This window comes from Sesamum indicum, linkage group LG6, assembly GCF_026168435.1.
Source record: "Sesamum indicum cultivar Baizhima isolate 11 linkage group LG6, ASM2616843v1, whole genome shotgun sequence".
Classification (NCBI taxonomy): Eukaryota; Viridiplantae; Streptophyta; class Magnoliopsida; order Lamiales; family Pedaliaceae; genus Sesamum; species Sesamum indicum.
The window spans coordinates 12,529,108-12,556,889 of NC_142662.1; the positions used below are offsets into that span (position 1 = coordinate 12,529,108).

The 27,782-nt window shown below is 36.1% G+C and overlaps 3 protein-coding genes and 1 pseudogene across 6 annotated transcripts; all 4 read right to left on the bottom strand.

The window, feature by feature from the left end:
- Positions 1-2,444: 2,444 nt before the first annotated feature.
- On the bottom strand, positions 2,445-6,450 carry LOC148787793 (dnaJ homolog subfamily C GRV2-like). Its single transcript, XM_088881372.1, has 8 exons — positions 6,163-6,450; positions 5,795-5,909; positions 5,418-5,701; positions 4,652-4,715; positions 4,493-4,571; positions 4,046-4,390; positions 2,590-2,842; positions 2,445-2,471 (listed from the first exon to the last, which is right to left on the bottom strand). The coding sequence occupies exons 1-8, from the start codon at positions 6,448-6,450 to the stop codon at positions 2,445-2,447; spliced, it is 1,455 nt and encodes a 484-aa protein (XP_088737498.1).
- On the bottom strand, positions 4,757-16,395 carry LOC148787794 (dnaJ homolog subfamily C GRV2-like; annotated as a pseudogene). Its single transcript, XR_016065865.1, has 16 exons — positions 16,372-16,395; positions 15,816-16,308; positions 14,882-15,104; positions 14,435-14,779; positions 13,116-13,408; positions 11,681-12,097; positions 11,255-11,600; positions 10,876-11,183; positions 10,328-10,765; positions 10,078-10,202; positions 9,621-9,744; positions 9,233-9,301; positions 7,223-7,337; positions 6,062-6,453; positions 5,418-5,909; positions 4,757-4,907 (listed from the first exon to the last, which is right to left on the bottom strand). The product of XR_016065865.1 is annotated as a dnaJ homolog subfamily C GRV2-like (transcript).
- Positions 16,200-22,145, bottom strand: LOC148787795 (lysine-specific demethylase JMJ705-like). 3 transcript variants are annotated; one of them, XM_088882266.1, is made up of 7 exons: positions 21,917-22,145; positions 20,704-20,792; positions 20,492-20,625; positions 18,346-18,423; positions 17,794-17,846; positions 17,537-17,687; positions 16,200-16,402 (listed from the first exon to the last, which is right to left on the bottom strand). In XM_088882266.1, the coding sequence occupies exons 4-7, from the start codon at positions 18,390-18,392 to the stop codon at positions 16,399-16,401; spliced, it is 255 nt and encodes an 84-aa protein (XP_088738392.1). In that variant the 5' UTR covers positions 18,393-18,423; positions 20,492-20,625; positions 20,704-20,792; positions 21,917-22,145; the 3' UTR covers positions 16,200-16,398. The 3 variants fall into 3 exon arrangements, with proteins under 3 accessions (XP_088738392.1, XP_088738391.1, XP_088738390.1); XM_088882265.1 differs by having other exon boundaries at positions 20,489-20,625; XM_088882264.1 differs by having other exon boundaries at positions 18,507-20,625.
- A 7-nt stretch (positions 22,146-22,152) lies between these two features.
- On the bottom strand, positions 22,153-27,534 carry LOC105162396 (uncharacterized). Its single transcript, XM_088882263.1, has 10 exons — positions 27,424-27,534; positions 27,095-27,314; positions 26,916-26,976; positions 26,498-26,565; positions 26,364-26,415; positions 25,347-25,578; positions 25,129-25,228; positions 23,933-24,127; positions 23,191-23,328; positions 22,153-23,064 (listed from the first exon to the last, which is right to left on the bottom strand). Exons 7-10 carry the CDS (start codon positions 25,135-25,137, stop codon positions 22,510-22,512), a joined length of 897 nt encoding a protein of 298 aa, XP_088738389.1. The 5' UTR covers positions 25,138-25,228; positions 25,347-25,578; positions 26,364-26,415; positions 26,498-26,565; positions 26,916-26,976; positions 27,095-27,314; positions 27,424-27,534; the 3' UTR covers positions 22,153-22,509.
- Between the last annotated feature and the right edge of the window lie 248 nt (positions 27,535-27,782).

Sequence of the window (27,782 nt, forward strand, 5' to 3'; positions counted from 1 at the left end):
CCAAAAAAATTAATTAAAAATGTAATTAAATGATGTAATTCTAATTTTCTACTATCAGTTATAAGACCATCATTTTATATCCTAATTCCTAACCCTACATAGACCCTACATGAGAACTATAAATACAATAAATTCAATTATAATTACAAATATAATAACCATAAGGACTATTTATTTATTTTGTACAGTAAATTCAATTTTCTTCTTTTTTTATTGCCTAACAAAGCGAATAAATATCTATCTAATAATATGTAATAAGTATCTATCTTTAAAAGTCCTATTATACGACAACATTAAGAAACCAAAAACATGTAATTTGCCCTATAACATTGATACACAGAGAATAAAACAAAAGGAGACCATAAATACAAAGTACCCTATATATAACAATAGAATAATATGAAAATATTATTAGTAATATATAATAAATCACAAAATACTAATATAATTATAAACAATTTATGTATAATTTAATTTTCTTATTCTAAGTATGCAAATAAATATTTTTAGATTCTATAGTAAATTATATATAATATAAAAAAATATAATTATATAATATAATATGCATGTAGACACAAGTTTCAAATCAAACTTGTAAAAATTTATAAATATTAAAATTCAAAATCATTAAACCATAAATAATGACAATAAATATAATTATTATGTGCGTATGTGTGTATGTGTAACAAACCAATAGATAATTGATGTCTTACTACTTAACATATATACTGCATTAAAATATTTGGTCTACTTAATAATTTTTCTAGCAATATGTAATTTCTTTGAATTAAATAATCAATTATAATTTTAATTGTAGCACTCCAATTCGTTCCATCAATTTTAGAACATTTTCTCCCACAACACAACAAATAAAATAAGAAATTTAATTAATAAGTGAAACAAATATAAAATAAATGAAATAATGGTGACTTTCTCATTACAAATAATTTTTAATATATAATAAATCATAAATAATTCTTATTATGCAATATAATTTGCATATAAACCATTTCTATTGGAATCCAATTATCATATAACATCCAAGTTAGAATTCAACTACTAACTTGATTTTACATAAATTAACTAATTACAAAGTTACTATACATGATTTAACAATCTATTATTATAAGAAAGAGATATAATTGTCATCACAAAAAAGAAGAAATATAAAAAATGACAAATACTATCTCCATTATCCGATGCAAATAAACTAAAAATTAATTATAAAATTATTTAACGACAGTCATAATGAAGAAATATAATAGCTAACCATTCACAAATTTATAATATACACAATAACTTAGTATGCTTTTCATTTACAGTTATATATATTATTATGTTATATTATAATAAAAGTGTGAACACCACTTATGTATTATTTCAATTATATACTCTTTTAAATAATAAATCAGAGTGTATGAGGATGGATCTACTCTCACCTTTTTGGTTGGAAGGTTTTGTTCAACAACTGTATTCATCACCCGCCAATTCTCATGCTGTCAAAGAGTTGTATAAGCGAGGAGGAAGTTACTTCAACGTGAGTCCAAGCATGCAAGCAAGAACACAATCTCTACCACAGGAGCAGATTAACTTTACAAGAGTTCTACAATATGTTGGTTGACTATATATGCTGTGAAAAAAGAAAGTTGAAAATGGAGAACAACAACAGAGTTTCAGCAGCAAAGAAGCAAATATGTAAGGTGGTAGAACACAAACGCTATTATTACTAGATAAATTAAATCAGAGCAGCAAAAACAATGAAGAAATACGCTCCAATTAGTCAAAAATCCAAGAAAATTAGAACCCAACAACACAAATCATTGGGGGACAAATGATAAAAATGATATGATAGCATATGAATAGTCACCTGCACCACGGAACACCAATACTAAAGCACTTCCAGGAGCATCACCATGGTCTTCTCACGAAGTGTAGCAAATGTAACTGAAAAAAATTTATGTGATGAAAGAAAAAGAAAGAACTATAATTAGAGGGCTACACGACAAATTTGAAGAAGTTGCACATGCGACAGGTACCGTAACATTTATTAGATGAGAAACCACAAGAGATTCTTTAAATTAAATACTATGTCCAGTGTAAAAAGACAGTTCAAAGGAAAATTAAGTTCTCTAGATTTAAATGCAGAACGTCCATAAAACATCCATGCCACCACCACACCTGGATTTGCTAGTAAAAAAGTAAATCAGGAAAAGACAAAAAATGAAACTTGAATCAGTTATAGAATCTTCATGACAACTACATACAAAGTAGTTAAAGCCAAGAAGATCTAAGGACGTAAATTTGAAACCTTTTAATAACACAAACATGTAGAACATATTGCTTTCCTCTCTTTTTTTCCGTCAGTTATCTACATCTAATAGAACCAACAAAGTACTTACAAAAGAAGCAGCAGCAAGTATTGCCTACATATCAGAAAAGGTATGTTAAGAAGCCTGCCCTGTTATAGTGCTCTGAATTTCACAACATTCAAAGAAAATATGCAAATACCAATGCAAGAAGATGAGGCAATGCTCAAGTAGCACCCAATATGTTTTTTCTTTGTCAAAATGCAAAATCTGCAGCATTTACCTCAGGGGACTCCAAGTTTGAGTTTAATGTGAATAGCTCTTTTGCTAATTTATTTTTCAGCATGCTTGCAAGTTTAGGGGTTAGTAAAGCTCTAAGGGCATCAGCTGCAGCCTGATTGTAGGGTGTCTGTGATCTCCTCGTCAACCAAACCACTAAGCCTTGTATTTGAACGCTAGTTCCAACACCATGTGCATCTGTCTTATCTGATTCCTCTGCCGTCGAATCATATTGGAGCAACAATGGTATAAGGTACCTGAACAAACAAAAAGTGACCCTATAAAACCAGAAGTTTCTGAAATCTACATGGATTCAAACAAAATAATCCACCTGAGAAAGACCATAACATCACGATAAAGCAGTTTGCAACAGTGGAGTGGTTTTTAAGATATAACAGGCACATAGCAGCTGATGCAGAGGCCTTCAAGTTCACAATGTTCATAAACCATAAACTTCCACAATGCCGTAGAATAAAGAAATTTTGTCTTTCAAAGAATAGTCACCTTAAAGTACCTTCAAAACTAGTTTCTTCTTGATTTGTAACAGTTCTTTACTTGGGGGGTTGGAATCTTTCTATTCCATATATATTCGTTCCTGAGCTTTTTGACATAATAAAAGAAGCGGTTCTTTCAAATTGTTTCTCATTATTGAGAAAAGGTAACAAAGATAAAATATGAGCTTGTTTTATAGCAATAGTAATTAATCGTTGTTGTTTCCAAGATTTTGTTCAATTTTAAAATAAAAGTTGGACTCTCTTCGCAAGCAAATTGACTCGACAAAAGGTACCGAACAAATAAACATTAACTCTATGAACCCTCAAGTTTGTAAATGGACCTCGATTCAAGTAACGGACCACAAGAGAAAACTATAACATCAAGGTATGGCAGTTTTTTGAGAAACATCGGAGTGGTTTTTGTAAGATGTAACAATCATGTGCCAGCTGATGCAGTGGCTTCAAAATTCATATTGCTCATAAAGCTTAAGTTTTCACACTTCACGTAGAAAAAGTACATTCTGCCATTCAAATAATAGTCACCACAAAGCATCTTCAACACTAGAGTTCCAACATTTTGTTCAATTTAAAAAAATAAAAATATGACCACCTTCACAAGCAAATAAGTTTTCTGTACAAGCTCAGACAGACACAGAGAAAATGCCAGCAACAAAGTCATCCACATGAGCACAAAGAGTATAAATAGACCAATATGGGTAATTTCATTATTCAATATCCATATATGAGCTACGAAGAATTATATGGGCAAAAGAGTGAAAAGTAATGATCGAATAGAAGCAAAGTCACTGAGCAATGTCACTTGGAGCCAGGTTAAGCGACAAATATAAAAGGACGGTCAAGAGATCCATAACAGAAAGAGTAGTGTTCTGCAAACTTCCAGAAACTAGAATCTCATGCTAGAAACTGATGAAAGCATAATCATAACAATATAATAATCTATCTTACCACAGTACACCAGCCTTCAGAAGGGCATTTTGAATTTCAGAGGAGATAGAAAGGTGAGCAATGGTCTGCAGGGCAGCATCAATAGCAGCAGGAACAAGCTCAAGTTCAGTGCAATGAACAATGTCATCAACTAATCCTGAAAATTCGAGCATCTCAGTTCTCGCACTTTCAAACTGACTCAAAACTGAAAAGGTTCGCATTATGTTAGCAACAATAGTAGTGGACGGTTCAGTGGCACGAGTTGTTGGTTGGACCACACACATGCAACGGGAAAGGAGGGTTGCAAGAAGTGGTATTCCACCATCTCTCACAAGCTCTTCACTATTCAATGATGAAGACTCGCACCTGATAGTTAAATAAGTGGAAATAGCATAAGCCAAAGTACATTTACAAAGTACTTATCTAAAGAAGAATGATATGGAAATTAAAGGCAGATGATGAATTTACGTCAAACAAACAAGCTCCGAGGATGCAACTAGAAGATGTGCTCGATCAGAGGAAAGAAAATTGTTATCATCCTTGTCCACTGTAATGGCACTTAAGAGCATAGGATATCCAGCATATTTTAATGGCATCAATACAATCCATATCACCTATATAGAATACACTGGCCCTTTAAGAGAAGCAACAACCTCCAAGTCTGGGGACCTTGCAATCCTTGCATGGTCACCTAAGGGAGAGGAATAAGAAAGCAGTAGATCACTAAAAAGAAAATATGAAACATAGAACTCAAATATGAAGAAATACAACCAATTAAAGAGGATTGCGTTCCGGCCAAAGACATGCCTCATAAAAACCCTCATATGTAGGGTTCAACTTAGGAATTTTGTCCAACTTTGCTGATCATATTCCAAGAAGTTCACTGATTGCAGAATGAAATATTAGATGGAGGCAACAAAACCAAACGGAAACATATGTAAGTAGTCCAAACCTCATAGGAAAGCCCTATGATTTACATTTTCACTCTTCCGCAAAAGCCACTTAAATTTATATATTTAAATTTATTTCTTGGTCCACACCTTAAATTGAGGTAGTATCATATCTAAGAATTAAATATATAGATAGTCCCGTGTCCTTCCTAGTTCCAAGATATATTTAAAACCAATACTGATATCCATTTACATGTGTAAAAAAGCATTTGGCGCATCTTGACAGCATAAATACCTTTAGAGCACTTTCTACCAGTCAAATAAACAGCTTAATTGTGAAAACGGCGTCTAAACAAGTCGACTAATTCATTTGAAATAAGATCTGGCAGCTTATAGGATCCCTTGTCTATATGTTCTTTTTTTTCCCTCAAGCTTAATCATATAGTCTCCGTTTTTTATGAGTAACGACAGATCCTCACACAGGATCAAGGAATTTGGCATACCTGCAAGCACTCATAAGCTTTCTGCACTGCCAGAAACTTCTCCCTCCCTTCAGGATTATTGTTTGGATGATACTTCATTGCAAGTTTCCTATGTCTCTTGAGCTTTTCCTCATCAATATACTCAATCTGCTTTGATATATTAGGTATCTCCTCAACTGACTCAAAACTTGCTTTCTTAGGGGCGTCGTCTCTGGATACTTCATCAATGGAGATCTCTAGTATCTTGCAAGCTTCTTCTTCAGAAAGGTCCATTGGCCTTCGAGTTAACTCTTCTCTCCACATTACTAGCAATATTTGCAAAAACTCAACATGTTCAACAATAGGTCAATTAGGTAATCTAACTTCATCACATAAGTTTCGAAGATAATAAAGATGACACCACATTTCATCTTTCAGCTCTGGATATGTCACTGGTGGCATTGGAGCATGGTCATATAAGGAATGACAATGCTGTGACAATTTCTGAGGGAAATCACCAAGATGCTGAAGAACCTAATCAAATAAAACTGAGATAAATGCAGCACTTATTTGCATTGAGGATGACTCAAGTACCACCATGTTTTAGAATGTAAATACTAAATGTTAACAAAAGATGCTTGGGGTGAAAGACAAGTAGCAAACTCCAGTTGCAGATTCAGGGCTACCTGACGGATTAGATTTTCTGCTCGCATCTTGTGTGTCCAAATAATCTCAGGAGTGTCAGAATCAGAAACCATTGCTGCGGGAAAAGCAACTGGGCCGCTACGTTCCAGTACATAAAGCAATGACTAGGTAAGAGGCCACCTAAAACACTTCGTTTCGCCAAAGGTAGAGAAGAGGAAACTGCAGCTTCCTCACCACCATGAAAAGCTTGATAAACATGAGTCACCGAGAAGAGTTGGGCAATTGAAAGAAGATTAGATCCAGGGTAAGCCAGAGCAAAATAAAATGCGCCTGTACTGTATAATCGGATCATTGCTTTTGGGTTCCTAGTAACTATAGCTTTCAGCAGAGCAGCAGCAGCATCAACAATAGTCGGTTCACGAGAAAGCATTACCTGCACATAAGAAATAGAGGAAAGAGTTTGGTTTATTAACCGAAGCTCTGAAATTGAGAAACAATGTGCATATTAATGGAGCCACCATCGAGCCACTGCCTAGTTCAGCTTAAAAACAAAAGAAAAAATAACGAAAACATCTCAAACCTCTGTGGAAGGCAAAGGAAGGAACAAAAGTTACCCCACTTCCAAAGTTAAAGTGTTATAATATAATTACCATGAAAAGGCACAAGAGAATATGAAAAGTTGCATCTTTAAAACACCAGGAGTTAAAGGATACTAGTACACGTGGATATCCTAAGTGCATATTACAGGGAAACTATATCTTAGTATAAGGAGGTGCAACAGTTCCAGTGACCCTTCTACAGTTGTTTGCTCAATCAGTCTCCAATGTGCATCTCATGTGAGAAACCACAAATGCGAGTACTTTTACAAAGTTACAAACATTATGTATAGTCCGCAAATAGTGAATCTCATTTCAATTTCATGCTAAACCAAATTTACAAGACGAGGTCACTGTTTCTGACTCTTATGTTCACTTATATCTGCATCACCAGCTGAGTAGATGCAAGAGATAGTAGTTTCAAAATCTAAGCCACAGCCCAACAATACAGTTTAACATAGAAAGTGGTATGAGATTACGTAAATGATCCACCAGTCAATGCAAATTTCACAAACCATAAAATATTGTCCTTAGTAACCACAAACAGAAGAAAATCCCAGAGTTGAACTCATTTGGATAGCATCCTATTCCCATTTAATATATTACCTAGAAGGAAGATGGCTTGGGGAACAAAAGGAACATCCGTTCTCTCCCCCTAAGCAGACTTTCAAATCTGCCTGAAAGTCTTTCGCAAGTTTGGCGGTGTAATTTTCTTCGTTGCCTGCAGGGAACAGTATGGAAATCAGACCACGGATCAGAGAATGGTGCAAAAAAAAGTTCAACACATCATTTTATTGCCCCATAAATTTTAAACAAAAAAACTACAAACAAAGTCTATTTGTATTGTTTGAGTTTCAAGAGATTGCAAGATTGCTAGGACACCACAATTCGCAGGCAATCATGACACATAAATTGGTTAAAATGGACAGAATAGATGAAATATGACAAAACACAACTGCCGGATCCTCTGTTAAGCAAAGAGACAAAATGACACTAACTTCAACTTGATATTATGTTTCACTAGCTTGCTTAAGTTTAGCTGATGTATCCTTCACCTTCACCAACTGTGCAATATGTAGCCGAGTTTTAAGCCTGAATTGAGTAAAACCAGCGAAAACCTCCAACAATTTTTATTACAAGATGATGAGCAATTGCCTATAGAAATTGAATAATGTATTAATTCAGATCCCCAAGATCCGAAAAGAGCTAGAGTAGTTCAATACAAGTTGACATGATGGAGACAGGAAGCACAGAGTTCATGGTGATCCTGATTGGCATCACGGTACCATTGTGGATGATACACAGGTATAGGCAAAAGGATACCAATGCAAGGCCTAAACCCAATAAACTCCAATTCTCAAATTGATCAGCCTACTTAATTATTTCAAAGTTTCATATCTAGATCTATTAACAGGTTGCATATTTCAGAGACCAAATACAATAGAAGGGTTTTGGGGGTAGCTGATTATAAACCAATCTTGAGTAGCATAATCATTCATGATAATGTGAGCATGTACTCACAGAGCTTCACAACTCAGTAAATTACCAAATGAAACAATACTTGAATAGGGGGAGCTCATACCAAATTGACTAAAAAAAAGGAATATCATCAATAACGTCTATTGGAAGATTCGTTACAACAAAATATGACACCTTTTTCTGAATATTAAATTACTAAAAGATCCATTGAATTCTAAAAACCATCATATCTGTCAATTGTGTTTCACATATACTTGGTGTGCAAACTAGTTTAAAAAAAAATATATGCATTTCAATATTTAATTCATGTATCACATACATTTGGCATGTAAATTATTTTCAGAACAATTCATGCTTTTCAAAAATTCATTTACACTTCATGTTTCCTGATAATCTGCAGTGTCACAACATTACCCACTAAATGTATTAAAACTCATGCACTATGCCTGATCAACCCACAAATTCAGAGCATATAATCTATTATCCTGGCGGTTCTATTACCTAGATCCAAACTAGACCCCACTATTAGCTGACTTTATCCTGCCCATCCTATGCCAGAGTATGGAAGAACTACTTAATAAGCCTGCATCTACAGTGCAAAGTAGATCAAACATACATGTGAAACGAAGATACAGAAATCTTCTCAGCAGCTTTAATTTTCTTAAGCCTAAATAAATCATTATTCACTTAGCATTCTCGCATGCTAATCAAAAAACTCACGAAACAATCACAATACCTCAAGAAAAGCTTTTAACAAGGACTTGTAAACTACTAATCCTTTTAGAGCTTTTCATTTTGGTGTGCATATTGTTTTTCCTTGTCATTTTAAAGGAAACATGGAAGATCCCACGGCTGGAAGTCATCTTTGTTGAAAGACTGACTGCTTATAATTTTTTAAAAAAGAAAGGTTAAAAGCAACAAGATTTGATGCAGCTAAATCTGATGGAAAGCAAAACCATGATTAAGCAGGGGATGGGTCAGCTGACCAACCACATAAAGCTGCCAGCCCTTGACCAATTCATGCAAAAAACACGAACTCAAAGGGTTTTAGCTACTAGTTGTTCTAAAAATTTCAGGAAAAACTCACTCAAGAATAGTCAGATAAAATGCAACACAGATTAAGGAGTCATGACTTACATCAGAGGCACTCAGTATGTCACGTACTTTGGTACAATAGGCCCCTTCTGTTGCAAATGCATGCAAAACCTACGCGAACACAGCAAAGGGATTATGACCACAAAGAGATTATGAACACAAATATATTTCTGGAGAAATTAAAAAAAAATAGAACTCAGACCACCTTGAGCAACATATCATAGGAATTCAGAACATAATTTCTTTTGCTAATTATGCACTTCTTCTGTCCAACAAGGTTGCTCTGGCATTTTATGTTAGTTCATTGCAAATGTTCTACTTGGATATAAAGACATTTATCATTTAATCTAAAGGCACCATCTGAATTTTCCAAACCACCATGCAGAAAAGGCAGGGTATGTGTTCACACAAATCATGATATGGTACAGACCTCAATTTGAAGAACCCGGCCAATTGCTGCTTCTGACTCATTCCAGTTCATCTGTGAACAAAGCCCATTTCTTCCCCCAGCTCGCCAATCAAGAAGGCCAAGAAGAACTTCCACAAGACCAACCCTACAACAATTATATGCCATGTTACTATTGCATGACACAGAGAACATGCAACAGTAGTTTTATCAGGATGCATATCCCAATAATATTCTAAAATCAGACTCAATCACCAACCAATATCTTAGCCCAGGTGACAGATAATTGCACATTGTGGGCCGAAAATTACTTTGTATCTAATAAATACTAATTGCATGATTTGCATTACTTATGCACCCATCTTAGAAAATTTATCATGAAAACACAGATGAATTTATGCGCATTGCTGTTTTATTAACCACGTCTGCACATTTCATAACAATTCTACAACTTAGAGTCTAAAGAGATATTGATGCTCACTTGAGACCCTGTGCAACAAGTGCATCTCTTGCTCGATTCCCTGCAACTACAACACGCTTTAAGGTTTCAAGAGCTAGGATGCTTCCACCTTGCCAACCAATCGCCTTCATCAGAAGTGGAACTACCTGAAGAAAAAGCTCATCAGAACAATACCAAACTTAGCAACAGATGTTTAATTAGATAAACACATCTTTTGTATAATATTTTCTTGGAGGGGAAAAAAGGGGGGCTGCTTAAAACCACAGCATACCTGGGGTGTCCCAACACTAGTGGCTGCCATAGCTTCTGCACAGGTGGTGCTAGCTGCAAGCTAATGTAGAACACGTAAACAACTAAGGCGAACTCGCTCCTGAGGAGTTTGTGAATTTTGTTGCGACGAACCATCCTCAGATACATAGGTTTCTGAAGCCATTGTTTCTCTGCTCGCTCCATGGGCTACTACAGACACAAGTTTGGGCACATAACCAAGATATCCAACATGATCTGCAAGAGCGGGGTACATCCTGAGTAAAGAGACCGGGGCAGCAGAAAGAAGTAGAGGAAGTTCAGTGTCAACAGCTTGGCCATTATATTGTGAGGCGGCAACGGATGTAAGGTACTGATCCAGCAGCCCTTCAAGAAATCTCTTGGGATTTCTAAGTGGAAATTTGGGATCTTTCAGGAATAACCTAACATAGATCCCTCCAACCTAGACAGCAATACATCATGTAAGTCATTAAACAGAATTAGCGTTCTTTAGAACATCCATGTAATCAATCAAAAACAAAAGAGTACATCTGCAGCACACAGCAGTTATACCTGAGGTTCATTTCTCATCTCCTGTTGGCCAGAGGCCTGCTCAGGCACATCCCAATCAACAACACGTCCTTTCACCTGTTCACGATACAGATCCGAAGCCATAGTTGCTATTTGTGCAGACAACAATGCAGCCATTGCTGGAGTCCACACAAGTTCAGGAGTTTCTGTTGTTTGTTCAAGAGCAGTCACAACTGCTTCAGGCAGAAATCCTGCCAGAGTTATCGCCACTCTAGGCCCATGCATAGTCTGGCCAACAAGCTTCCCTAATAGCGAAGCTGCTGCGGCTCTTTGCTGCAACGGAATCTCTTCTATACAAAATTTCCATTTTAGAGCACAAGATAGAATTCTTAAGAAACCGCTATCTATGAGATCAGCATACCTTGTATTGGCAAGAGAACTTCAAGAATGAAAACCACCCCTCCATGCTTTGCAGCTGCCCAAGCTAGCTCCGGCGTGCTTGCCAAGGCATAGAGAACATGCAAAGCTCCTTCACGGCAGCTGGGAGATGAGTGAAGCAACTGTAATAAAATAAGTAGACCAGAGCTATCTGCGACCATTGCTTCCACACAAGGTGCATATGTTGTTAACCGTGACAAAACAAGTAGACATAGCTAAGGAATGTTGCTTGATGAAGAAACAGGAAGAGAAAAGCATTCAAAGAGGGGCAATAGCTTCTCCTTTGTGGAGACCACTGAAGCTAAATTCGGATTCTTTGTCAACAAGTGCTGAAATTACAGAAATTACAGAAAAAAAGGTGTCAAGGGTGACTAAACAAGTGTCAGACGAAAAACCACCAGACTTCTACCTGAAGGGATAGCAGACTGTATTGAAGATTTTTAACTAGTTCGAAATCCTCCCTCTCCAAGCTTTTCCCATCAAGTGATGCTGAAGAATCATCAGAAGAATGCTGCTCGGTAGATCCATCAGTGGTTACATCACTATTAACATGAGTATCCATGCTTGCAGCAGGTTCATTATGGACAAGATGTGATATAAAATCAACAAGGTCAAGACAGAAGTCCTCAGGATTAGTAATTTCAAAATCTGGTTGATCATTATAGACTCTCAAGTATACGTTGCCAATATAGAGCTCCTTAGATAATGCTTCATAAACAAAGGAATGCGAATCTTTAAGGTCATATGAACCATGATGACTAAGGCTTGCACGCTGCTCTTCCACAAATTTCAATAGTTCTGCTCGAGTGGAGGAATTCCAGATTATGTGTGCAAATGAAAGATCAAGTGAAACTATGTCATGATATCTGAGAGTCCCACAAGGTCATCAACTATGGATATAGAGCATCTACAAATGGCCATCACTTGGAACTACAGTATATGTGTTTAAAACATTTTCAATCTAGATAGTTATGAAAAGTAACACCCACACCCCAATTATTATCAGAAAGACAACCTATATATAGATTGTTTTCTTAATCATTATGCAAAAAAACTAAACCTTCAGGCTCGTGAAAAGAACTTCTGGTGCTAAAGCTTCTTTTTTTGTTTTTTTGTTTTTTTTTATGGGGTGGGGAGGAGGAAAATGTGCAAATAGGTTTGCATATCAAACATAAGAAATGCATGGAAACTTCACAACTAGTCATAGATAGGAAGGGCATAGATTTTAAGACCCAACACCAAATTTCTTTGATCTGACAAGATAGATATACGGAAGAAGATACTCTATTAGATGCAAACAAATAACCTCTTCCCTTAAATAACCAATAGTTGACCTGCAAGACATTCTTTGAATTAAATACTACGTCCAGTGCAAAAGATAGTTCAAAGGAAAATTAAGTTCTCGAGATTTAAATGCAGAACGTCCAGAAAACATCCATGCCACCACCACACCAGGATTTGCTAGTAAAAAAGTAAATCGGGAAAAGAAAAAAAAATGAAACTTGAATCAGTTATAGAATCTTCATGACAACTACATACCAAGTAGTTAAAGCCAATTTGAAACCTTTTAATAACACAAAGATGTAGAACATATTGCGTTCCTCTCTTTTTTCCCTCAGTTATCTACTTCTAAAAGAACCAACAAAGTACTTATAAAAGAAGAAGAAGCAAGTATTGCCTACATATCAGAAAAGGTATGTTAAGAAACCTGCCCTGTTATAGTGCTCTGAGTTTCACAACATTCAAAGAAAATATGCAGATACTGATGCAAGAAGATGAGGCAATGCTCAAGTAGCACCCAATATGTTTTTTCTTTGTCAAAATGCAAAATCTGCAGCCTTTACCTCAGGGGACTCCAAGTTTGAGTTTAATGTGAATAGGAGTCTTTTGCAAATTTATTTTTCAGCATGCTTGCAAGTTTAGGGGTTAGTAAAGCTCTAAGGGCATCAACTGCAGCCTGATTGTAGGGTGTCGGGATCTCCTCGTCAACCAAACCACTAAGCCTTGACAAGGCATGAGATGCTTTTACAGCATGTATTTTTTTGCTATTAGAACGCTAGTTCCAACACCATGTGCATCTGTCTTATCTGATTCCTCCGTCGTCGAATCATATTGGAGCAACAATGGTATAAGATACCTGAACAAACAAAAACTGACCCTATAAAACCACAAGTTTTTGAAATGGACCTGGATTCAAACAAAATAATCCACCTGAGAAAGACCATAACATCACCATAAAGCAGTTTGCAACAGTGGAGTGGTTTTTAAGATATAACAGGCACATAGCAGCTGATGCAGAGGCCTTCAAGTTCACAATGTTCATAAACCATAAACTTCCACAGTGACGTAGAATAAAGAAATTTTGTCTTTCAAAGAATAGTCACCATAAAGTACCTTCAACACAATAGTTCCAAGATTTTGTTCAATTTTAAAATGAAAGTTGGACTCTCTTCGCAGGCAAATTGACTCGACAAAAGGTACCAAACAAATAAACATTAACTCTATGAACCCTCAAGTTTGTAAATGGACCTCGATTCAAGTAACAGACCACAAGAGAAAACTATAACATCAAGGTACGGCAGTTTTTTGAGAAACATCGGAATGGTTTTGTAAGATGTAACACTCATGTACCAGCTGATGCAGTGGCTTCAAAATTCATATTGTTCATAAACCCTAAGTTTTCACACTTCACATAGAAAAAGTACATTCTGGCATTCAAGGAATAGTCACTACAAAGCATCTTCAACACTAGAGTTCCAACATTTTGTTCAATTTAAAAAAATAAATGACCACCTTCACAAGCAAATAAGTTTTCTATACAAGCTCAGAAAGACAGAGAAAATGCCAGCAACAAAGTCATCCACATGAGCACAAAGAGCATTATAAATAGACCAGTATGGGTAATTTCATTATTCAATATCTATATATGAGCTACGAAGAATTATATGCGCAAAAGAGTGAAAAGTAATGAAAGAATAGAAGCTAAGTCACTGAGCAATATGTCACTTGGAGCCAGGTTAAGCGACAAATATAAAAGGATGGTCAAGAAATCCATAACAGAAACAGTAGTGTTCAGCAAAGTTCTGTAAACTTCCAGAAACTAGAATCTCATGCTGGAAAACTGATGAAAGCATAATCATAACAATATAATGATCTATCTTACCACAGTACACCAGCCTTCAGAAGGGCATTTTGAATTTCAGAGGAGATAGAAAGGTGAGCAATGGTCTGCAGGGCAGCATCAATAGCAGCAGGAACAAGCTCAAGTTCAGTGCAATGAACAATGTCATCAACTAATCCTGAAAATTCGAGCATCTCAGTTCTCGCACTTTCAAACTGACTCAAAACTGAAAAGGTTCGCATTATGTTAGCAACAATAGTAGTGGACGGTTCAGTGGCAGGAGTTGTTGGTTGGACCACACACATGCAACGGGAAAGGAGGGTTGCAAGAAGAGGTATTCCACCATCTCTCACAAGCTCTTCACCATTCAATGATGAAGACTCGCACCTGATAGTTAAATATGTGGAAATAGCATAAGCAAAAGTACATGTACAAAGTACTTATCTAAAGAAGAATGATATGGAAATTAAAGGCAGATGATGAATTTACGTCAACCAAACAAGCTCCGAGGATGCAACTAGAAGATGTGCTCGATCAGCGGAAAGAAAATTGTTATCATCCTTGTCCACTGTAATGGCACTTAAGAGCATAGGATATCCAGCATATTTGAATGGCATCAATACAATCCCATATCACCTATATATAATACACTGGCCCTTTAAGAGAAGCAACAACCTCCAAGTCTGGGACCTTGCAATTCTTGCATGGTCACCTAAGGGAGAGGACTAAGAAAGCAGTAGATCACTAAAGAGAAAATATGAAACATAGAACTCAAATATGAAGAAATACAACCAATTAAAGAGGATTCCTCTGCATTCCGGCCAAAGACATGCCTCATAAAAACCCTCATATGTAGGGTCAACTTAGGAATTTTGTCCAACTTTGCTGATCACATTCCAAGAAGTTTACTGATTGCAGAATGAAATATTAGATGGAGGCAACAAAACCAAAGGGAAACATATGTAAGTTGTCCAAACCTCATAGGAAAGCCCTATGATTTACATTTTCACTCTTCCGCAAAAGCCACTTAAATTTATATATTTAAATTTATTCTTGGTCCACACCTTAAATTGAGGTAGTATCATATCTAAGAAGTAAATATATATATAGTCCCGTGTCCTTCCTAGTTCCAAGATATATTTAAAACCAATATCGATATCCATTTATATGTGGAAAAAAGCATTTGGCCCATCTTGACAGCATAAATACCTTTAGAGCACTTTCTACCAGTCAATAAACAGCTTAATTGTGAAAACGGCGTCTAAACAAGTCGACTAATTCATTTGAAATAAGATCTGGCAGCTGGCAGCTTATAAGATCCCTTGTCTATATGTTCTTTTTTTTTTCTCAAGCTTAATCATATGGTCTCCGTTTTTTATGAGTAATGACAGATCCTCACACAGGATCAAGGAATTTGGCATACCTGCAAGCACTCATAAGCTTTCTGCACTGCCAGAAACTTCTCCCTCCCTTTAGGATTTTTGTCTGGATGATACTTCATTGCAAGTTTCCTATACTGTCTCTTGAGCTTTTCCTCATCAATATACTCAATCTGCTTTGATATATTAGGTATCTCCTCAACTGACTCAAAACTTGGTTTCTTAGGGGCGTCGTCTCTGGATACTTCATCAATGGAAATCTCTAGTACCTTGCAAGCTTCTTCTTCAGAAAGGTCCATTGGCCTTCGACTTAACTCTTCTCTCCACATTACTACCAATGATTGCAGAAACTCAACATGTTCAACAATAGGCCAATTAGGAATTCTAATTTCATCACATAAGTTTCGAAGATAATAACGATTACCACATTTCATCTTTCAGCTCTGGATATGTCACTGGTGGCATTGGAGCATAGTCATATAAGGAATGACAATGCTGTGACAATTTCTGAGGGAAATCACCAAGATGCTGAAGAACCTAATCAAATAGGTGTAACAATCTCTCTAGCATCATCTATATCTGAATGAGCGGCTACCATACTGTGCAATATGGACAATGCCACATCTCCTACCTGAAAAAGAACACGCCCGTTTTAGGAACATTGTAAAACAAGCATACCCAACTATAGGTAGGTGTATCAAGTAAAGACTTCCATGCCTTTTGCGCAGGAAAAACAGAAATTTCTCTACCATAGATATCCTATTTAAATAACAAAGTAAATAAGAAAGAACCTCGTTCAGTAACTAATTAATAATATATTTAGTCTAAGAAATGTAGATGATCATAAGAGCAAAAAGTTCTTCGTTATCACAGTAGAAATTACTTTATTTCATATTCTGTGGCGAAAAACTGCAACAGAATGATCATGATCATAGTCTGTAGTCCAGTAATTAGTCTCTATAGAAACTAGATACTAATTCAACTCCATCAGTTCAGCAGTAGTTTGATATATAAACAACACTTCAGTGCCATTGAAGATCCCCAAGATCCGCAAAGAGCTAGAGTAGTTCAATACAAGTCAGCAGACATGATGGAAACAGGAAGCACAGAGTTCATGGTGATCCTGATTGGCATCACGGTACCATTCTGGGGATGATACAGGTATAGACAAAAAGGATACCAATTCAAGGCCTAAACCCAATGAACTCCAATTCTCAAATTGAACAGCCTGCTTAATTATTTCAAAGTTTCAGATCTAGATCTATTAACAAGTTGCATATTTCAGAGACCAAATACAATAGAAGGGTTTTGGGGGTAGCTGATCATAAACCAATCTTGACTAGCATAATCATTCATGATACATGTAAAGGAATATGGGGACAATATGTCTACTGTTGTAGACGATTTTAGTATATTGCCATTATTGCACTCAAAAAATCAAAACCATCAAGCATCCTCTAAAATGCTCTCATACTTTATGACTTAGAGATATCCACCAAATTACCTTCATTTAGCTCCAACTAACATGCATCATTCTACAGCGCGACACAGTAATTAGCATTCCAATTGTGATCAAAAGTCATATATTACATAAATGAAGCAATTATTTGCATATATTTCAATTTTAAATAATAATTATTATCTTACCATAGGTTTCTGCACAGGGGCATAACAAGAAAAGGAATGCCGGTAAAATACTAAATTTCCATGAGACCAATTCTGGGTGATACCAGAAGAGGATCACACATAAGAAAAGAAAACGAACCTAGAACATAACGAGACTGCAAGATCATATGATAACTGGAAGCGAGACACCATTGGACGACACCTAATAGCTGCACTATGTATTGCAGCTTCTCTTGCAACACTCGACGATTCAGTACTAGCCATATCAGCAGCATCTCCACAATAATATTCTAAAACAATAAGATCGAATTTAATTTCAGATGTTGATATTAAATAACTTTTCTAGATAGATCAACATAAATATCGATAGGAATTAAGCCAGTACAAGTGACTTACCAGGACTGAACCCCGAGTGATAAGCTCTTGGGAAGTGACAACAAATTCTCGAGCTTTTTGCACCAGCAGTCAAGAAAAACATTGATTTAAGAGAGTGACTTACAATGCAACCAAAGATTAAATCACTAAAGATGCAGAACAACAAAAAGTGTTCACAGACCTAATATTAACAAATGATGGTATCTAATTGTATCTGTTGATTTTCAATGGATAAGAAAATCCCTAGCAGAATGCTAAGTCCTCAAAGGTACCTAAAAGATTTTTACAGTACTTATGTTCCATATATTCTTCTCATGATGTAATCTTTTTTTCATTTAAAACACCTTGCTGCGAGCGCATAACTCAATACCACCCAATATCTATTGTCGAGTATGGACTTGAATTTTACTCCTTCAACACTGCAGGAGCATAAAAAGATAAATGCACGAGAGCACTAACACACCTAACCCCTCAAAAGAATAGCTCGCACTACCAATGAACTAATGAATGGGTTCTGCATAAGACTGCAGGGGACAAATGATAAACATGATATGATAGCATATAAATAGTCACCTGCACCACGGAACACCAGCACTAAGAAGCACATCCAGGGACATCATCTGGTGTTCTCACCAAGTGTAGCAAATGTAACTGAAAGATATCTGATGAACTTCATTAAAGAGTTTAATAGAAAGATGGAACACAAAAAAGGAATCTGATACATTGATACATACCTGAATAAACCGCATTCATGGGCCAGTAAAGATTTATAAGTGAAAAATTTATAATACTTGTCTATATGCAGCATGGTAGACTTCTTTAACTCTTACATGCAAGCACATACATTTCCTTTCAAGGGGCAATCATGTAAGATGCACTACTGCTATATACTGAACTTGCACGCTCACCCTGCTGGGATGGCAATCTAAAGGGAATAATTCATAAGAATAAAGAAAACTATAATAATATAGAATTTAAATATTGTTACAATAAATACAAGGCCAGAATCTATCTCCTCCTCCTCCCAACCAAAAATAGTAGTCACATAAGAAAAGGCATGCCTAAAGTAAAAAATTTTACACACAAAAATTTTCAGCACCAAGAAATGTGACAATTTTTTAATAAATCAATAAAGAAAAGAAAGGACTGCCGCAATGTCTTTAAAGTTATTGCCTCCAACAGAATGAAATACTATGTGCACATAATCTCAAAACACAAACGCCACAATACATTATGCAAATGCTAACTTATCATAACGAGGGTAAGAGGCAAATCACATCACAACACTTCGTTTTGCCAAGTATAGAGGAGGACAATCAAGCTTCCACAAAATCTATGGATTTCTAAATGTTATCATCCTCGATGCTAACACAATACCCTTTTATCTCCTTACATCTACCTAGTCGGGACGGATTTCGCATTTCTTTCTTTTCTTTGGCCACTAATGATTTTTTTTTCTTTTTTCTTCCCCTTTTGCTTTAGTCACGGCTTTTTTTTTCTTTTTTTTCTTTTGTTTTTGCCCGTGACTTGTGTTCTTTAGGCCGTTTTCCAGTCTTTTGACGCGAATGACAACACTTGTGGTGAAGGCACCCGGTTACTCAACCAAAAAACGTCGCGTTCTGGCCTTTTGACGCGAATGACAACACTTGTGGTGAAGGCACCCGGTTACTCAACCAAAACACGTTTTACCTAAAGTGCTTTGCATACTCATAGCTCCGGCCACCGTTTTACGTGAATAACAACATTTGTGATGAAGTTACCCAGTTACTAAGTGACCTAAACCAGCGGAGTAGATGTAATTTCCTTTCTTTCTTTCTTTTTTTTCGGAAGGGGAAGGGCCTTTGAATTTTTATGCATGTCCCATGTTAGGGATATAAGGATCAATCGGGTAGAGTTTTAGCAAACAAATATAATCTCACAAGAATCCTAAGATTTAGTAGAAGCAAAGATATTCCAACTCTCTTTCAAAGCAATTCAAAATGCATGAAATTATGCCTCAACGACTCCACAGTTAATCAAAGCAACAATCACATAACACTAGTGCACATTCATGTCTCAATCTTATGGCTTCGTAAATCACATTTATTTGTCAAATTACTAAAAAAGAATATAAACAGAAGTAGTTTGATAGTAACTGGCAAAAGAAAACAAAACAAAAGTAGTTTGATAGGATAACAAAAGATAAATGAAAACTTAAAAAGAAGTTACCGGAACCATGTGTTAATTAACACTACATATATGTCATGGAATTCTTTACTTTTGAAATGGTTTTATCTCATTTGGAAGGTGAATTGGGCTGTTCAAATCAAAATTAGAATATGAGAAGTTTCATGTAATTTCAATTGAACCGAGAGTCTAATCCTAAAATGCTAAACAATTACAGACATCCCAACAATAAAATGTCTCACAGAGGTTGATATACCACAAAGAACAATACACATCGTTTACTTGAATGAGATAACATAAAAGCACAACCAAATAAAACAAAACAAGATGAGAAACACCCACACCACAGTACTAAAGTAATTGGAAACCACTAAAAAAGCATCCAATACCATTTATCAAAGGAACAAACTTGCCATAGATAAAAAGAAAATCACAACCCCATAATGTAGATGATAAATATCAAGAACTCAAGATAACAATGCAAACATATAAAGGAGTGCTTGATGGATGAAATGAAGAGTGAAAGCCAAGAAAATGATCAACTTTTTACCACCATTATCACTTTGCAAAGACTTTCTAGTTTCTGTGTCATTGTTTCCAAAGACCGTCTTTGCCACCTCATACACCTTCCATTCGCGTCCAGCGTGCATGAAGACAAACAGATAATTTTGAAATTCCACAACCAAACTGCATGTTCACAAGAGGAATTAGTGTACTGTGCATCATTAGCCATTGTTGGATAAATAAATTACAAATAGAACTTACTTCTAAAGTCTTCATGACTCCTCAAGCTCTACCGCCTTCTTGGACCATTCCTCCGAACCTTCCGTAAACGAGTGTACAAGCTTGGTTACCTATGTGGTCCAGAAACATTGAAACACAAAGACGTTGACAAATGCATTAGATGTGGCAAATGTCTACACATATATATATATATATGAACAACCAATGCATTGCTTAAAAAGATAAGTAGTTGTTAAGACGAAGCCTTAACCAACCATCAATCATGAACTGAACTTATAAGGGCATCATACAACTAAGAACAACATGAATCATTACAAACACACAAACACAGCCAAAAATGACACTCTTATAAACAAGACCGTCGTGCTTTGTTATGTTGATCGCCAGCATGGTAAGTCCTCAAAGGTACCTAAAAGATTTTGACAATACTTCTGTTCCATTTATTCTCCTCCCAATGTCATTGTGCTACTAGTGCTTAACTTAATACCACCCAATCTCCATGCCCAAATATTATACTCCTTCAACCCTTCAACAACATCAAAAAGATAAACGTAGGACGAGGACCAGCCCACCCATCCACTCAAAAGAATAACTAGCCCTACCAATGAACTAATGAATTGGTTCGCATAAGTTTCAGATCTATTAACAAGTTGCATATTTTCGAGAACAAATACAATAAAAGTGTTTTGGGGGTAGCTGATTATATAAATCCATCTTGAGTAGCATAATCATTCATGATACATGCACTCACAAAGCTCCACAATTCAGTAAATTACCAAATGAAACAATATTTGAGCAGAAGCTCATCAGCTTCAATATTACCCAAACTGACTAAATACAGGAATATCACGAATAACGTCTACATAAGACCAAACTGTACAGAAAATCCTAATTTGAGGTTCAAACAGCAGAAACACCCTCTCACTCACAATATGGTATTAGATGATGAATGTATTCAACTTGGAAAGGAGACTGAACTGTTTGTGGTAATAACCAACAATGATAAACTGTGAAGGCCCTTAAAACCATAAGAAATTGAAGCTGGTTCTGGGTTTAGAAGATAATGAGGGATGAAAATTGGATTTGGACAGGTCAAGGGGACAAAACATCATAAAAGAAAAAGTGGCTTCCATTAAAACTTCATGTAATAGAATTCATCATTCACAAAAAGAACTAGCATGGTTCTGAAAATTAACTGTTACAAGTCATAAGAAAAGCGGAAATCTCTGCTCACCAGATGCATACGAGATTATTTGCCTTTTCAATGGTGAAATATAATGAGCCCCTTGGAATGCAGCAGCGCGCAGTACATTGAGTTGGTCTGAAATCAACGGAAGCCATCCAGAATTGCCATCATTGTCAAGTTTGTGTCAAGTTTGCAGGTCTCCTGTCTGATTCATATCCTCTTAGCAATGACACTTGAGCAACCATGGAACGCTCATGATTTAGATAAATGTTCATGTCCTACAAATTGTCACATCTTAAGAGCTGGAATAATAAAGGAAGATTACGGGATAAATATACAGACATGTTTTAATGGTTTGGGTATTACGGATTAAACGAAAAAAAGAACAAAAAAAAAAAAGAGGGAAAGGCCTGCGTATTGAAAAATTATGTTTCCACTCTTGCTCATATTTTACATTACATATTCCAAAAAAAACCGGATGCGGTGGGGAATTGGACTGCATTGGGCGTCTTAATTGTTTAAAACCAGATGGTGTTTTTGTAACATGCTCAAACCTTAAGAGATATCTGTCATTATGCCAAGGAATGTTAGCATACCTCCCCAATATCAGATCCAACTGCAATGCCTTCAGCAATAACCTTTCAAAGAGAGAATGCATCTCCAAATCCCATATTAACTCCTTGACCAGCCAAAGGATGAACAGTGTGTGCAGTATCACCGATAAGAACAACACGTTTTAATGCATAGCTAGTAGCATGATTCAGAGACAATGGAAACACCATTCTTTTGGAGGCTACTTTAGTCACTCTGGGAGGAACTTCAAAACACTCATTGGCGGATACTGTTGTGTCTCCAGTGAGCCAAGAGAATGCAGCTCTGCCACCAAACAGTTGAGAATTTGGATGTGGGTCATAGCCATTGTCAAGAGCACGATCTATTTCTCTCACAAAATCAGCTTCTGACATGGATTTGCGGTTCAATGACTCGTCAGGGGTCATTGTCCAGATGATATTGCTGAAATTGTCCCCAATTGGCAGAAGTGCAATAGGGCCATTAGGGAGAAAACGTTGCCAAGCACAATGGTTTTCCTCCATATGCTCTACAGTACATATAATTGCATTCTGAGAATATTTCCATCCAGTTGAATTTATTCCCGCTAACTCCTTAACTTGTGATTTGGACCCATCAGCTCCAACCTTGAGTGAGCACCATATAGCAGGAGAGCTTAATTCAACATCTATTAAGCATTAAGAGTAGATTGATGGTTTTTTCTTACAGATATAAGGAGAAATTTGAATAGTTAAGTTCTACATGAAACTTACCGCTAATTTGGTGTACAAGCTATTCCCATCACTAAGTTCCAATTTAGCTAAAGATCCATGAGGACTTGATGCGGATCTTGAATGTATGGTCATTGAGCTTAATCTGGAAGGATATATTTTCTGGTGGAAAGCTGTGTTCTGTAACAAGAATAATGTCACTCAAAAATAGCGAGGATACCCAGTAAAATCTTCAAATTAAAGTACAAACAATTAATGAACCTTGCGAATATTATGAGTAATTGGCAAGGCTTGCGGAAAATTAACAAAAAACTTTCATCAACAAACACTATTCCAGGCCTCAAGAAAGCATCTTACTCTATAATCAGGAAGATGATCTCTCCTTGGCTAGTGACAGACTATACCTCCCTCTTCTGATATTATCAAAGCCTCCGCTCCAAGTTCTCTTCATTGTAAAAAAAAAGGTGCAAAAGGAAAGTTCCAAACTACCTCACTTAAATAAACCAATAAACAAATAAAAATTAAACAATCATGAGGACCTTCCACCCCTTTCAAGTTTACAACATTTCCGTGCCTAATCTCCTTAGTCTGCAGAAATATAAATGTGTATCCGTTTTCAGTCTGGTTATGCTAATATGTTATTGTTATCTTTTCAAAAATATGTATGGGAATGTCATTCTGAAACTACAGGATTGGGCTTTAATAGTTGGTCTCCTGTGTGAAGATGTAACAATGTTTTGCTAGTGTCGGGACATGAACTCAAGAGGAGCATGACAATACATACAGAATCAAATGTCTCTAGTGGAAGACTCTCCAAGTGACGTCGAATGACTGCATTCCCTTCACGATGGACCAGTTTTAAGTTAACCAATCCTGAAATGTCAAGGCCACCATCTGTTAACTTCTTTTCTCGGTCCTTTTCAGGAACCTCGTTGAACATCCATAATTCCGATCCTGGAGCCAAAAACGCCTCTAACACCTAAGAAATGACACAACAGTATAACAAACAAATTATACAGATAAGAATCAACGAATTCAGAAGCCTAAAGTTAAACTAATATAGCATTTGAACAAAAATTTATATCCAGAAAGTGATATTAGAGATGGTTTGAAAAGAAATTCAATTTTGCATTGAGATCAGGGTGCGCACATTGCATGTCAACATTTCACAATCAGATGTTCAAAAAGCGATTAGCATTACAAAGTGCGTGAAAGAATGCTCCATTTTGTCGATGAGCAATTAAAGGAGAAGCTGACTGAAGAACAAGACTAAGATAATATTCTTAGAATTTTTTGGGAAAGACGAAACTTAAGAAGCATATGCACAATAGATTTGTACTTATCGTATATGGTGTCAGCATCTCGTCATCCTTCACATGGGAGAGGTGCATTCTTTTGTAGTTAATAGTTAACCAAAATGAAACAGATTAACCATTTTTCTCTATAGGCCAGTTGGGTACAGAGTAGATTTAATTGTCAAATAACAAATCATTCCAAGTTTCATCTTATGTTGGACTTTTAACATGCTGCTGAGTATTATAAGTGCCAGACGTTAACTTTTCGAACTGCAAGGGCCAATATTAGACTAGGAATGAACTACTCATTGACCCTACAAGTTAGATCATCCTCGTGATGACAAGCCTAAGTAGGAGCTGAAGGCTGCGGCTCAGGCCACCAATTGAGATTGAGGCATGACAAAATTATCACCTCCCCTTAGAAAATGAATTGATTGGCAATAACGCTTAATTTTTTTTGTCACTTTAGCATTTTTTTTCCTACCTTTTCCACAACCAACACACACACGCTATGCATAAAGCAATTTGTCTTAAGCAGCCAGGAATTGCTCCAACACATTTAAATAACTTTAACCCATCAAACCACACTTAAGACGTTAAACTGAAAGAACTCCAAAAACTGCAATATAAGAGAGATTAATACGAAAATAAATGAAAAGTAAATGTAACAAGTAGAGAAAATCACCATAATCATATCGTCAATGTCACGTCGCCAACCACAAAATAGAATCTTTTTCTGGGAATTTTGGAGGATCAATTATTTTAGGAGATAGACCCTTCCGAATCTGCACGAGATATGGTGTATGAGAACCAAATCGAATGGTACATGTGTATAGGGTTTAACGCATCCTGTAGAAACCATCTAATGTGTCAAATTAGAGAGTATGACTTTTGGTAATGGACCTGGGGCATATGTGTCATCATCCTCAGCTATGACAAGAATCTCATCACCTTCTCGTAAAATATAATTATCATCTGGATTTATTTTGATCTTTCCACCATCTGCAAAAACCTTTACTCCACAAGGAATTGCATCAGGGAAAGAAACGAGTACATCTTCAAAACGAAGGCCATCCAGATCCGGCCATCTTTTGATATAAAACTCTGCATTTTCAAACCCCAAATCTTCCCAAATCTGCAAAGCCAGGACGCTATTTAAGTACACCCAAGAAAAATGAAGGAGCAAGAGCAACTGCTGATGTCATATCCACAGGCTAAAAGAAGTAACTTCAGCATTTCAAGACCTCACTTCTATTAAAAATAAAAACTGAAATTAATGAAACATTTTCAAGCAAAAAGGATGTTATAGAGGATTACCATAACTGTCATGGAATCTCTAGTTCTTTCAATTTGATAAGTTTAGTGTTGATTATCAGAAGCAGAGAGATTTTACTTGTTAGTTGAACAACCAGGAAGAGAGGAATAAAGTTCTGTGAGCCAATACTTAAGAAGAATCATATTTTGGATGGCTGTTGTTAATTAATGAACATAGATTTCTAGTTTTGACGTTCACAAAGTTAAATATATAGACCGTCAGAGGATCATTCGTTTCTTACAGACTATCATAAAAAAGCACCTTGATCCACTTAACTGTTAACCAACACAAATAATCATCAAAAACATGGTTTCAGCTGTAATTGATAACTATAATTAGTTACTCAAGGAAAAAGCAATCTTCAACTAACATGCAGCTCTAGTTCTGATGTGTGGCAATTAAGCTACCTTATTTAAATTATTTACCAGAAATATAAGCACTGCATTCTTCATTTTTGTTTTTCTTTTTTGCCTTTTCATTTCTTCTCTTCATTCTCTCAAATATTATTCCTTGCTGTTACCAATAGAGGCATAACCATGCATGACATTGTAATTATTAGCTTTCTTATATATGTAAAAAACAAACATTTTCCAACATTTAAGTACCTGTAAGCATGATAATAAAGATCTATGAAGCACTTTATTCTCCACAATGCACCTAAATGAAAACCACAAACAAGATTATCTGTGAACATTACAGGTTTCATCAAGGAAGGAGACAGCTGCAGAATTGTGCTTACCCTAGTATTTCTTTGTTAATGTCTCTGGCATTGTACCTTGTATATCCAAAACCAGTGTAATCCCAAACCTAGAAGAAGACATTCATCAAATTCAGATGTAAACTGTTCCAACAATCCTTAGCAACATTTTTCTAATTTTAAGTAGAAGAAAATTACTGACCATATGATATTATAATAGAGCAAGTTAAACACATTAGGATTGTCAAAGCAAAAATTAAATGAAAGAAGCACTAGAAAGCAAGATAAAGATGACATGTAAGATGGAGGGAGAAAGTATTTGCAAGCAAGAAAGTAAGAGCAAACTTAGGACATCAACAGAGAGTATTCCAGTATTCCTTCTTTATCTATCAATATGTGAACAATGAGAAAATATTGGACCAAGAAGGATTGTTCAAACAGCAGTAACATTTCGCAATACCATAATTTGAGGCCTCCTTCTCGCTCTGTCTCACCCCCTGTTTTCCTTGGTTTTCTTTACTCTGTTTTTTGGGTGAGAAATGAACACAAGAAGAAAGAAATGAAGGTGAGAGGGTTTCACCATGTGAGTGTGGGTGGGGTTTGATGATGGGGAGAAAACGGTGGTTTAAGGGTTTTTACCAGCGGGGTTTTCCTTTCTTGGATTTGTACCCACAGAACTGCGGCTCCTCTCCTTCGCCGGCTTTGGCTTTCTTGGCGGGAGAAAATGAGGGGTATCGTTTGAGGTGTGAGAAGAAGAATTGCAAGAGGTGTGACGGCCTTCCTCGTACCTGCAACATCACCCACTTGCCTCATCTGCTTCTCCACATTCAGCAACATCTCAATTTTCGCCTCCATTTTCCTACAAAATTAAACCAAAACATTCGATAAATAACAGCACGAGATACAAAATGGGTAAGCCAACAATAGCGTATAAGCTAATTGGAAATCAGGAACGGACATTTGCTTACCATTTCGATCGAATAGATACGACCAATTGGGGAATTTTTCGTGCAATCGATGAAAAACAAAACCCTAGAGAGAGAGAAAGAGGAGAGAGTTGAAGTATGTTTTACCATGCGACTATCTTACAGCTAATAAACCTTTTACAAAATTATAAAATTTTTATTATACATTTTGACCCCTAAATTATGTTTATTATAACAAAAGTCCCCCTAAAAAAATAATTTAGTGTTGACAGAACAAAAATACCCTTTCAACTTATTTTTATATTTTTCGTTTCACTTTCTAAGTATATTTAATTAAAAAATCTCTCTCAAAACTACTTTTAGTAATTTTAAAATTCTTACTCAAATTTTTACTTAAACAA

Excerpts from the sequence above, each read along its gene's own strand:
- LOC148787793 (XM_088881372.1), bottom strand. The coding sequence starts at position 6,450 with ATGCTTTCTCGTGAACCGACTATTGTTGATGCTGCTGCTGCTCTGCTG. Across the intron at positions 5,910-6,162 it reads ATTGCTTTATGTACTGGAAC|GTTCTTCAGCATCTTGGTGA; the intron begins GTAGCGGCCCAG and ends TTATTTGATTAG. Across the intron at positions 4,391-4,492 it reads TCGGAGCTTGTTTGTTTGAC|GTGCGAGTCTTCATCATTGA; the intron begins GTAAATTCATCA and ends TTTAACTATCAG.
- LOC105162396 (XM_088882263.1), bottom strand. Across the intron at positions 23,329-23,932 it reads CACTAGAGACATTTGATTCT|AACACAGCTTTCCACCAGAA; the intron begins GTATGTATTGTC and ends TTCTTGTTACAG. Across the intron at positions 23,065-23,190 it reads GCTTGTACACCAAATTAGCG|GTTGGAGCTGATGGGTCCAA; the intron begins GTAAGTTTCATG and ends TGCTCACTCAAG.
- LOC148787795 (XM_088882266.1), bottom strand. The coding sequence starts at position 18,392 with ATGATGTCCCTGGATGTGCTTCTTAGTGCTGGTGTTCCGTGGTGCAG. Across the intron at positions 17,847-18,345 it reads GCTGGTGTTCCGTGGTGCAG|CTCGAGAATTTGTTGTCACT; the intron begins GTGACTATTTAT and ends TGGTGCAAAAAG. Across the intron at positions 17,688-17,793 it reads TCACTCGGGGTTCAGTCCTG|AATATTATTGTGGAGATGCT; the intron begins GTAAGTCACTTG and ends TTATTGTTTTAG.